The sequence below is a fragment of the Pan paniscus genome, chromosome 6 (assembly GCF_029289425.2).
Source record: "Pan paniscus chromosome 6, NHGRI_mPanPan1-v2.0_pri, whole genome shotgun sequence".
NCBI classification, from domain to species: Eukaryota; Metazoa; Chordata; class Mammalia; order Primates; family Hominidae; genus Pan; species Pan paniscus.
Window position 1 is genome coordinate 82,375,173 of NC_073255.2, and position 12,822 is coordinate 82,387,994.

The 12,822-nt window shown below is 46.9% G+C and overlaps 1 protein-coding gene across 5 annotated transcripts in view; it reads left to right on the top strand.

The window, feature by feature from the left end:
- The window catches only part of LOC100969148 (S-adenosyl-L-methionine-dependent tRNA 4-demethylwyosine synthase TYW1), a 246,532-nt gene that overhangs the window by 85,159 nt on the left and 148,551 nt on the right, over nt 1-12,822 (top strand). For all 5 annotated transcript variants that reach the window (XM_034964192.3, XM_055115061.2, XM_034964194.4 and 2 more), the window contains one exon: nt 2,295-2,404. In XM_034964192.3, the coding sequence (XP_034820083.2) occupies nt 2,295-2,404 (110 nt within the window). The remainder of the gene's footprint in view (nt 1-2,294; nt 2,405-12,822) is intronic.

The window sequence follows — 12,822 nt, forward strand, 5'->3', positions numbered from 1 at the left end:
ATTCCCTCAATTTTTACTTGTCTGGGACAGGCTTTATTTCTCCTTCATTTCCAGAGGACAGTTTTGCTTGGTGGTCTTTTTTTTTTTTTTTTTTTTTTCCATCCCTTAGAATATATCATCCCATTCTCTCCTGGCCTGTGAGGTTTCTGCTGAGAAATCTGCTGTTATTCTTATGGAGGTTTCCTTACATGTGACGTGATGCTTTTCAATTGCTGTTTTTAGAATTCGCTTTGTCATTGTCTTTTGACAGTTCGACTATAATGTGTCTCAAGGTGGCTTTTTTTTTTTTTTTGGCATTTAATCCATTTGAGGAATTTTTAGCTTGCTTGATCTGAATGTCCATATCTCTCCCCAAATGTGGGAAGTTTTCAGCTTTTATTTCATTAAAACCTGTTTACTTTTCCATGCCTTTTCCCACCTGTTCTCCTTCTGGAATTCCTAAATGCAAACATTTGTTCATGTAATGGTGTCCCATCATTCCTGCAGGCTTTTTTTCCTACGCCTCCTGCTGCTGCTCCTCCTCCTGCTCTTCCTCCTCCTCTCTCCTCTATCCTTTCTTCCTTCTCCCTTCTCCCTTCTTCTTCTTTTCTTCTTTCTTTTTCTCCTCTTCTTCTCCTCTTCCTCCTCCTTCTTCTTTTCCTTTTCTGTTTCTTTTCTCCTTTTATTCTTTCTTCTTCTTCCTTCCTTTTTTTTGGTCTGACTGGGTCATTTCAAAAGTCCTGTCTTCAAATTCAGACATTGTTTGTTCTCCTTGATCTCTAGTATGTTGTTGAAACTCTGAGTTGTATTTATTTCATTCATCGAATTCCTCACCTTCAAGTTTTCTGTTTGGCTGTTTTTTTGTGATATCTATCTCTGTTGAATTTCTCATTTAGGTCATGAATTATTTTCCTGATTTCATTGAATTGTCTATGTGTATTCTCTTGTATCTCTCTGAGTTTCCTTAAGACCATTATTTTAAATTCTGTTACAGGCCTCGATTTTCCTTTTTCTTTCAGGTCTGTTACTGGAGAATTATTGTGTTTCTTTGGGAGTGTCATGTTTTCTTGCTATTTCATGTTTTTGTTTTTTACTACATTGATATCTGCACATCTGGTATAATAGTCACCCCTTCCATTTTTATAGAGTAGTTTTCATAGGGAAAGACTTTCCTGGAGAAGTATTTTATAGTGTTGGTTGAGTGGGGTGCTTTGACTTGTCCTCTAGACGGGTACAGTAGTGTAGTAGTATAGTAGTGTACATGTGATTTCTTTGGCCATAATCGGTGCCTGTGGTTCCTATGAGTGCCTCACTGGCCTGGACTGTGGGTGTTTGTGGAGGCAGTGGCATGACTTTGCTAGGGGCAGTATTGCTGGGCTTGCTGGTCCTTAGACCCTAGGGGAGCTTGTGCTATTTCTGGCAGCTCTGCTGCTTATGGGGGTAGTGTCTTCAGTGGTGCTGGTTTCTGGGCAGAATGGTCCTTGGGCCTTGAGGGGCCTGTAGGGCACACGGTAGTTCTGCCTGTCGGGAGGGTGAGATGGTTGGCAGTGGTGGACACTGGGGAGCTGGTCCTTGGGCCCTGGCGTTGTGTCTGTCTTGGGGGTGGTCTCCTTGCTGTACTGCGCTGCCTGTTTTTTTGGACTACAAGGTTCTGCATGGGCTCAGGTGCTTGGATATGGTTGTACTGCTAGGTATAGCTTGGGTTATGGCATTGTAATCTTTTGTATGGCCATGGAGTGATGGCGGTGGGACCTCAGGAATATGGAGATACAGGGGCTTTGGCTCCCCGGGCAGGATACACTCTAGCAGTGGTTTTGGTCTCAAAATGACATTGTGTTGTAGCTGCTTGGGTCCCAGGTGGAGGTTCTTGTTCTTTCCCCAGGCCTGCATCAGGAGAAACTCATTCTCAGGCCCTGTCAGTGTGATTTCCAAGCAAGTGTTCCAGCTGTCGTCACTCACTTTATGAAGTGTCGACGTAGATGACAGTAACATGGTGTTGACAGTTTGCCTTGTTTGTGTACATTCACAGTTAACATGGTTAAAGCATCAGAGAGCGTTCTGTCAACCTGTAACTGGAATTGAGTGAGTTAGGTGCCCAACATCTCTGGGAAGAGTTGAATGATTTCTCTATTCACCCCTCTCTGTTGGGTGTCATGATTTAAAATAAGTTGGAAAATACCACTATGCATGGTTGAACTCTTAGGAGGAAACCAGTCCTGATTTTGTGATTTTTAAAAATGGATGACTTCATCATAAATGACTAGCCCAGATCTTATTACAGAAGGGTCTTTTAGAACTTTGTGTCTTGTTCCTAGGCACCACACCAACCCCGTGGGCACTGAGTGGCGATGGAAGATGGACCAGCCTGAAATGATCTTGAAGGAAGCCATTGAAAACCATCAGAACATGATTAAGCAGTTTAAAGGTATTTATCTTCCCTCTACAAAGGAATGCTAATACCTGTTAATAGTCTGAATCAGATTGGCAGAAGAATTGCCTCTTTGGTAGGATTTTGTCCCCACTGGCAAATTTTCCTCTAAGGAAGTGAAAACTTTGTAGGAATATTATATATATTTTGCCTTTTTAGCTTTTACGTCCCATATGATGGAAGAACTAAAAATTTAAAATGTAGCAACTTAGCCAGGTGTGCTGGCTCACGCCTGTAATCCCAGCACTTTGGGAGGCCGAGGCGGGCGGATCACCTGAGGTCAGGAGTTCGAGATGAGCCTGGCTAACATGGTGAAACCCCGTCTCTACTAAAAATGCAAAAATTAACTGGGCATGATGGTGGTTGCCTGTAATCCCAGCTACTTGGGAGGCTGAGGCAGGAGAATTGCTTGAACCTGGGAGGCAGAGGTTGCAGTGAGCCAAGATCTCTCCACTCCACTCCAACCTGGGCAAAAAGAGCGAAACTCCATCTCAGAAATAAATAAATAAATAAAAAGTTTAGCAACTTATAATATGCTGCATTCAGCCTGAAAGCTTTACCTGGGAATGTACCATCAATCTTCCTAGAAACCTTTGCTGTTGTTCTGTCTTGCTGAGCTGAGCAGCCTTTTGAATGGATTGGAAATTTTAGGTTAGTGGAAAGTCTTAAATAATGTTAGTTAGTGATGGGAAAACAGTTTTGAATGAATTCCTTATTTAAAAAAAAGGAGGGATAATATAAATAACAGTTTCTTCCATATAATGCATAGTAATGTGGTAAAAATTCAGCCATTCCATTTTTTTGAATTTCCTGATTTAATTCTGTCTCATATTAACAAATATTGACTTCACTGGAGGTTACTGGTTCTCAAACTTTATCATGCATCGGAATCATCTGGAGAGCTTGTTAAAACACAGATTGTTGGTTTTCTTTCCCAGAGATTGGGTCAGTAAGCCCAAGAGTATGCTTTTTTTTCTTTCTTCTTTTTTTTTTTTGGACCAGATCTCGCTCTGTCACCCAGGCTGGAGTATGTGGTGCCATCTTGGCTCACTGCAACCTTCACTTCCCAGGATCAGATGATCCTCCCACCTCAGCCTTGCCTCCTGAGTAGTTGGGGCTACAGGCACGGGCCACCACGCCTGGCTAATTTTTTGTGAAGATGGGGTCTAGCCATGTTGTCCAGGCTGGTCTCAAACTCTTGGACTCAAGCCATCCACCCACTTTGGCCTCCCAAATTGCTGGGATTACAGGTGTGAGTCACCTGAGAATGTGCATTTCTAACAGGTTTCTGGTTGGTGTTGATGTTGTTCAACTGGGGACCATGCTTTGAGAACCACTACTGTACATGTGATGGCTTCATAAAGCAACAGCTGTAGGTGATGAATTGGAATTTTTAGGTTCCCTGTTGAATCTCTATGCTCTGGTCTCTACCTACCACTGGTGATTCCTTCTCTCCTGTATTCTTCTTTTCCGTCATATGCAACCATTAAAAAATAGTCCCAGCCAAGACTGTTTTAATATAGACACTCTTAAGGTATTAATAGCGCATATGGGAGTCTTTAGAAACCTCAGTAATTAGCATTCTGAAGATCAGATGATTCTTTCACGTAAGGAAATTTGTTCTGTTCTGGCCACTCATTCGTAATATTATAATACTCCTTACCACTTGATATGGTTAGGCTTTGTCCCCCTCACCCAAATCTCATCTTGAGTTGTAATCTCCATAATCCCCATAATCCCTATGCGTTGAGAGAGACCAGGTGGAGGTAATTGAAACATGGGGGCCGTTTCCCCCATGGTGTTCTCGTGATAGTGAGTGAGTTCTCACGAGATCTGATGGTTTTATGAGGAGCTCTTCCCCCTTTGCTCTGCACTTCTCCTTCCTGCTGCCTTGTGAAAGAGGTGCCTTGCTTCCCCTTTGCCTTCTGCTGTGATTGTAAATTTCCTGTGGCCTCCCCAGCCATGCTAAACTGCGAATCAATTAAACCTCTTTTCCTTTATAAATTACCCCATCTCCGGCAGTTCTTTATAGCAGTATGAAAATGGGCTCATACTTATTTCTCATTCTTATGAGAAATGGAGAAAAGTCATGCAAATAATGGTTCAAGATCAGTAGTAATTTATAAAAGATAATTATTCAGTAGGCTTGGCACGGTGCCTCACGCTTGTAATCCCAGGACTTTGAGAGGCTGAGGTAGGCGGATCACCCGAGGTCAGGAGTTCGAGACCAGCCTGGCCAACATGGTGAAACCCCATCTCTACTAAAAATACAAAAATTAGCCAGGCATGGTGGTGTGTGCCTTTTAATCTCAGCTACTTGGGAGGCTGAGGCAGGAGAATCTCTTGAACCCAGGAGGCAAAGGTTGCAGTGAGCTGAGTTCACACTCCACTGGACTCCAGCCTGGGTGACAAAGTGAGACTCCATCTCAAAAAAAAAAAAAAAATTAGTCAATAATTATACTTTTGTTCTTTATGAATTTTCTAGGGAAAGTTGACCTGTACATATTTGTGTGTATCTGTAGATAGGCTGACTTTTTTTTGTGCATTTACAAAGATGCTAATGATTATTTTAATTTCTCATCTTGATTTTTAGTTTCAAGCATTTTTCGATGGCGGGAGGTGGGGTACAAATTACATTCTTTTTTTTTTTTAATTTTTTTATTTTTTATTTTTTATTTTTTATTGATCATTCTTGGGTGTTTCTCGCAGAGGGGATTTGGCAGGGTCACAGGACAATAGTGGAGGGAAGGTCAGCAGATAAACAAGTGAACAAAGTTCTCTGGTTTTCCTAGGCAGAGGACCCTGCGGCCTTCCGCAGTGTTTGTGTCCCTGGGTACTTGAGATTAGGGAGTGGTGATGACTCTTAACGAACATGCTGCCTTCAACCATCTGTTTAACAAAGCACATCTTGCACCGCCCTTAATCCATTCAACCCTGAGTGGATACAGCACATGTTTCAGAGAGCACAGGGTTGGGGGTAAGGTCACAGATCAACAGGATCCCAAGGCAGAAGAATTTTTCTTAGTACAGAACAAAATGAAAAGTCTCCCATGTCTACCTCTTTCTACACAGACACGGCAACCATCCGATTTCTCAATCTTTTCCCCACCTTTCCCCCCTTTCTATTCCACAAAACCGCCATTGTCTTCATGGCCCGTTCTCAATGAGCTGTTGAGTACACCTCCCAGATGGGGTGGTGGCCGGACAGAGGAGCTCCTCACTTCCCAGTAGGGGCGGCCGGGCAGAAGCGCCCCTCACTTCCCGGACGGGGCGGCTGGCCGGGCGGGGGGCTGACCCCCCCCACCTCCCTCCCGGACGGGGCGGCTGGCCGGGCGGGGGGCTGACCCCCCACCTCCCTCCCGGACAGGGCGGCTGGCCGGGCAGAGGGGCTCCTCACTTCCCAGTAGTGGCGGCCGGGCAGAGGCGCCCCTCACTTCCCCGACGGGGCGGCTGGCCCGGCGGGGGGCTGACCCCCCCACCTCCCTCCCGGACGGGGCGGCTGGCCGGGCAGAGGGGCTCCTCACTTCCCGGTAGGGGCGGCCGGGCAGAGGCGCCCCTCACCTCCCGGACGGGGCGGCTGGCCAGGCGGGGGGCTGACCCCCCCACCTCCCTCCCGGACGGGGCGGCTGGCCGGGCGGGGGGCTGACCCCCCCACCTCCCTCCCGGACGGGGCGGCTGGCCGGGCGGGGGGCTGACCCCCCCACCTCCCTCCCGGACGGGGCGGCTGGCCGGGCGGGGGGCTGACCCCCCCACCTCCCTCCCGGACGGGGCGGCTGGCCGGGCGGGGGGCTGACCCCCCCCCCACCTCCCTCCCAGACAGAGTGGCTGGCCGGGCAGAGGGGCTCCTCACTTCCCAGTAGGGGCGGCCGGGCAGAGGCGCCCCTCACTTCCCCGACGGGGCGGCTGGCCCGGCGGGGGGCTGACCCCCCCACCTCCCTCCCGGACGGGGCGGCTGGCCGGGCAGAGGGGCTCCTCACTTCCCGGTAGGGGCGGCCGGGCAGAGGCGCCCCTCACCTCCCGGACGGGGCGGCTGGCCAGGCGGGGGGCTGACCCCCCCACCTCCCTCCCGGACGGGGCGGCTGGCCGGGCGGGGGGCTGACCCCCCCACCTCCCTCCCGGACGGGGCGGCTGGCCGGGCGGGGGGCTGACCCCCCCACCTCCCTCCCGGACGGGGCGGCTGGCCGGGCGGGGGGCTGACCCCCCCACCTCCCTCCCGGACGGGGCGGCTGGCCGGGCGGGGGGCTGACCCCCCCACCTCCCTCCCGGACGGGGCGGCTGGCCGGGCGGGGGGCTGACCCCCCCCCCACCTCCCTCCCAGACAGAGTGGCTGGCCGGGCAGAGGGGCTCCTCACTTCCCAGTAGGGGCGGCCGGGCAGAGGCGCCCCTCACCTCCCGGACAGGGCGGCTGGCCGGGCGGGGGGCTGACCCCCCCACCTCCCTCCCGGACGAGGAGGGAGGACGCTCCTCACTTCTCAGACGGGGTGGCTGCCGGGCGGAGGGGCTCCTCACTTCTCAGACGGGGCGGCCGGGCAGAGACGCTCCTCACATCCCGGATGGGGTGGCAGGGCAGAGGTGCTCCCCACATTTCAGACGATGGGCGGCCGGGCAGAGATGCTCCTCACTTCCCAGATGTGATGGCGGCCGGGAAGAGGCGCTCCTCACTTCCTAGATGGGATGGCGGCCGGGCAGAGACGCTCCTCACTTTCCAGACTGGGCAGCCAGGCAGAGGGGCTCCTCACATCCCAGACGGTGGGCGGTCAGGCGGAGACGCTCCTCACTTCCCAGACGGGGTGGCTGCCAGGCAGAGGCTGCAATCTCGGCACTTAGGGAGGCCAAGGCAGGCGGCTGGGAGGTGGTTGTAGCGAGCCGAGTTCACGCCACTGCACTCCAGCCTGGGCGCCATTGAGCACTGAGTTAACGAGACTCCGTCTGCAATCCCGGCACCTCGGGAGGCCGAGGCTGGCAGATCACTCGCGGTTAGGAGCTGGAGACCAGCCCGGCCGACACATCGAAACCCCGTCTCCACCAAAAAAATACGAAAACCAGTCAGGCGTGGCGACACGCGCCTGCAATCGCAGGCACTCAGCAGGCTGAGGCAGGAGAATCAGGCAGGGAGGTTGCAGTGAGCTGAGATGGCAGCAGTACCGTCCAGCTTCGGCTCGGCATCAGAGGGAGACCGTGGAAAGAGGGGAGAGGGAGGGGGAGGGGGAGGGAGAGGGAGAGGGAGAGGGAGAGGACCTTGGGTGACTTTCAAGAGCAAATTACATTCTTATACTTGGATAAAGCAGTGTCTCTTACCAGTGTTTTGGAAAATTAAGTGAAACTGTTGGTAAAGAACTAGTAAGCCCCACATCTGGAATTTGACTGGCTTTTCCTAGACTCATTGTTGGTTTAGTTAATAATTGATTGTTGATCTTCAAGTAAGCTATGTGTCTTTTTAATAAATTTCAAGGCAAAGTCTTATTTTCCTTTGGAGAGTGTGTTAGGGTTCTCCAGAAAAACAGAACCAATGGGTATATGTGTATGTGTATGTGTATGTGTATGTGTATGTGTATGTGAATGTGTGTGAGGGGAGAGAGAGAGAGACAGAAAGAGACTGAGATTGAGATTCATTTGTTCATTTTTAGGAGTTGGCTCATGTATTTGTGGAGGCTTGGTGAGTTCAGCATCTCATGGGTTGACTGGCAGGTTGGAGACTCAGGGAAGAGTGGGAGTTCAAGTTCAAAGGCATTCTCCTGGCAGAATTCCTTCTTGCTTGGAACAGGTCAATCTTTTTATATTAAAGCCTTCAAATGATTGGATGAGGTCCATCCACATTATGACGGGCAATCTACTTTACTGAAAGCCCAGCAATTTAAATGTTAATCTCATCCAAAACACCTCCACAGAAACATCCAGAATAATGGCTGAACAAATATCTGGATGCTGTGACCCAGACAGGTTGACACATAAAATTAACCATCACAGATAGTAATATCAGAAGCAGGAAATGCCAGTACTTTTATTTTTATATGAAGTTGATTTTTGAGTTAGTGCTTAAGGAGGTAATGGGACGATGACTGAGGATGTGTGTTTCCTGGACATCCTGGAGTCTCCCTGAATGAACTGTGTCTCGGGCAGTTTGTGTGAGGAGGAATCAGCTCTGCCTTGAAGAAAAGACACCTTCATTTCTTTATGCTGAAATGTCCTTCCTACAGAATGACGATCTGAGTTTGGATAGTAATTTTTCTGACAGGAGCGTTTTTGCAAATGCACTTTAAATGGAAATATGTAATGAATAAACCATGAGGTAGACTTTGTTGATGTTAATAAAATGTGTTAGGTGAGTTCCATGAGCACGTGTTTTTCATTGTCTGCTGGGCCTGTTGAGGGTCCTGTCCTGTGCAGAAAGGGGTGTCCAGTAGTGACCTTAGGCTTAATGTTAATCAGCAGGCATCTCAAATGGTTTGTCTATGGGTTCTTACGATGTGAGGAAAACAAAAGAGTTTTAAAATTTAGATTCTCTTGAGGGATGATAGGATGCAGCATAGCAGAGAGAAAGAATAGAGCACATCTATGAATGCATGAATCCTGAGTAGGCATTAGAATGCATAAGACGGAAGGAATGATCCCCAGAAATTCAACAACTGCCACCAATTTCATTCTTAAAAATGGTATTTATACAGTATCTATTTTACCCTGGTAATTCCTACAACGGATTTTTTTTTTTCATATCTGAATGGATTGACTTGATAACACGTTACCATGTCAGGAAAACTTCAGTGTATTTAATCAGCAACAAATTTGCTGGAAGGGTTTTCAGAGTGGAACTGGTTAATATTTGTGCATTGATGCTCTTCAGGTTAGCAAAGCAGTTTTTCTTGAAGCTAGCAGAAAACAGGTGCATGTTTGAAGGTGTGGAGGGTGTAGACGGGTCAGCACGTAGGCATAAAGGAGCCTCATTTGTTTTATTTTTATTTTATTTTATTTTACTTTATTTATTTACTTGGAGACAGGGTCTCACTCTGTTGCCCAGGCTGGGGTGCAGTGGCATGATCTTGGCTCACTGCAACCTCTGCCTCCTGGGCTCAAGTGATCCTCCCACCTCAGCCTCCCAAGTAGCCGGAACTACAGGTGCATGCTACCGCGCTTCAGCTAATTTAAAAATTTTTAATAGAGATGGGTTTTCCCTATATTGCCCAGGCTGGTCTTGAACTCCTGGGCTCAAATGATCCTTCTGCCTGGGCCTCCCAAAGTGCTGGGATTACAGGCATGAGCCACCGTGCCTGGCTCTCATTTGTTATACATTTTCACAATGAATGAGAGATCCCTTAATTTGTAATTTTGGGGCCTTGATGACTTTGTTTAATGCTTTTTTCTTTGTTCTAAGTTAGGTTAAACAAGCCATTATTTTTGAAAATCCATCTTATTGCTATAATAGTCATAGTAAATATTGCTGTAAAATTATGATAATAGAAAAGAAAAAAAAACCCTAATTAGTAAAGGGTAAAGTGCATAATGTGTAAGAATCCAGAGCCCTTCTGGAAAACTGGTGGTAGTCTGTAACACTTCAAAGGAAAAAATGTTATGTGATTTCTTTTAAAATGATAACTTTGACAGCATTATAGAATTTTAGTACTTCAGAATATTGATTGTATTTTCTGTTCTCTTGGCAGCAAGTAATTTCAACTGAAAAAGACCGTAAAGGGATAGGGTCTTGTTCTGTTGCCCAGGCTGGAATGCAATGGCATGATCATAGCTCACTGCAGCCTCAACCTCCTGGGCTCAAGCAGTCCTCCTGTCTCAGCCTCTCAAATATCTGGGATTACAGGCACATGCTACCAAACTCAGCTAATATTTTAAAAAACATTTTTGTAGATATGGGGGTCTCACTATGTTGCCCAGTCTGATCTCGAACTCCTGGGCTCAAGCAATCCTTCAGCCTCAGTCTCCCAAAGTGCTGGGATTATAGGTGTGAACCACTGCACCTGGCCTTAATTTTCATTTTAATAATATTGTATCTATGGGAATACAAATTTCAGGCTTAAACAGAAATGCTTACGAACAGATTTCTTGTATAAATGGCAATTATAGTCAATTTCAAAGGCTTGAAGGCATTTCCTTCGTAGTTTGTGATATTCCTGGTATCTCCACTTTGGCCTCTTTTTGGAGGTCCACTCTTAGCTCATTAATTATTATTATTTTTAAAATCCTTTTATTACTCTTTCTTAACAAATAGCCCCAGGGACAGGGGACCAGGGGAAGGGGGAGGAGGGGAAGTGAGGCCCCAGCCCCACAACCCCTCCCTCGCCACCCCTTTCCCCCTTATATATTTATAATCTATATACAAGCCCTGGGGGTAGGGGGCAAGAGGAACTCCCTCAGTGGGGTGGGGGCAAACCAGGCTCCTTGTCCCCTCGGGACCCAGGCTCCTCTGCCTTTTGGGAGGGCCCTTCTCGAGGTGGCGGCCGTGTCCATTCCCAAGGCTTAGGTATCCAGTGCAGGGCATCTGGTGGGGAGGCCTGCTGGTAAAGGTCGAAGCGCTGGGTGCGGAAGACTCCACTGCAGGTGGAAGGCGTGGCCTTGAGACAGGAATGCTCATTAATTATTTACCTCACTCTGGCTTGGAGAGTCCTTTGCTTTCTAGTGGAGTTCCCACCCCATGACAAAGAACGCCTGCCGTCTGTCCTGGGTCTGGTTCAGTTGTGTGAAAGGTGGAACTGGCTGTGGGGATTGTTGCTTATTGTCTGAGTTCCCCAACTGGAGCTAAGTGGCCAGTCCTGAGCAGCTTTGGAGATAATTCCTGATGTTTTCAATGCTTGTCTTTTGTGTTCTTAATTCCGAGGGCAATCATTGTCTTTTCAGTTATTTCACTTATAAAAATATCTTTCTTTTCCTGACCTTTATTAGCTTTCCTTTTATATACATACAAAATTAACTTTGCATTGATTAAAAGTGGGTCAGAATTTCAGTGCCACTCAGCGTCTATTCAAAATGCTGCCTGCCCCCTTCTAAGTACTACCATGGCAGGGAGAAATAGTTCCCAGAAAATGGGGCTGAGGTTTCTTTAGCTCAGTGTTCCACCCGTTCAGCAAACATCAAGTGATTGCACCGTCTTTGTCAGGAACGTCCTCAGTACTAAAGCTGCAAAGATGAAAAAGACATCATTTATTGCTAGGTGTTTTTATCTATACTTTAGGCTAGAAGCAAAGTACTGCAAGAAATAAAAGATCTCCAACAGATGGTTTTCACAAGCTAGGTATGCTAACATACACATCATAAAGAAAATGTGAAGGTGGGGAAGAGAACACCACCTGTTAATTGTTTTCAGAAACTAATTTATGAAAAACCTCAAGTGGAGTATCTATATCAAACAGGTATTATTTATGACTTTTAGTCAGGACAGGTTGTTGGGAAGATTTTTGGCCACGAACTGCATTGTTATGAGAAGAAAGAAGAGAATGTTTTATTTCTGATCTGCCCAAACTTTAGAAATAGGAATATACTGAGCATTACATCATGTTTATTTGTGTGTTATTTGGTTTATCACTATGACATTAGGATGAAAATTTTCAGATCTTAAGTTCTGGCTTTGTCATCTTTCAATGAGATGAAGTCCGCTTGTTAGTTACTCTGCTGACTGTAATTGTGATTATCCAAGATCAGGAAGGTGTTCAGAATAAGAAAAATGTCAGAAAACTTGCTTAACCAAAAAACCCAAAGAATTAGAATAACAAAGCAGAGTTTAGTTGTGAAAGGGTTAAGATTTGGGCACCATGAAGAGAACAGATCGTCTGTGTGCATGTGCGTGTATGTGTGCCTGTGTGTGTGTGCGTGCATGTGTGTGTGTGTGAGTGTGAGATAATGGGAAACAGCACTATCGATTTGCTGTTGAAATGTCCTGTGTCTCATGTGGACTCTTTCTTTCTTCTCCAGGAATCCTTTCCATTAGAAATTTAGAGGCTATTACCAGAGAAACGCAAATCAAAACCACAATAAGATACCATCTCACACCAGTTGGAATGGTGATCATTAAAAAGTCAGGAAACAACAGGTGCTGGAGAGGATGTGGAGAAATAGGAACACTTTTACACTGTTGATGGGACTGTAAACTAGTTCAACCATTGTGGAAGACAGTGTGGCGATTCCTCAAGGATCTAGAACTAGAAATACCATTTGACCCAGCCATCCCATTACTGGGTATATACCCAAAGGATTATAAATCATGCTGTTATAAAGACACATGTACACGTATGTTTATTGCAGCACTATTCACAATAGCAAAGACTTGGAACCAACCCAAATGTCCATCAATGATAGACTGGATTAAGAAAATGTGGCACATATACACCATGGAATACTATGCAGCCATAAAAAAGGATAAATTCATGTTTTTTTTAGGGACATGGATGAAGCTGGAAACCATCATTCTGAGC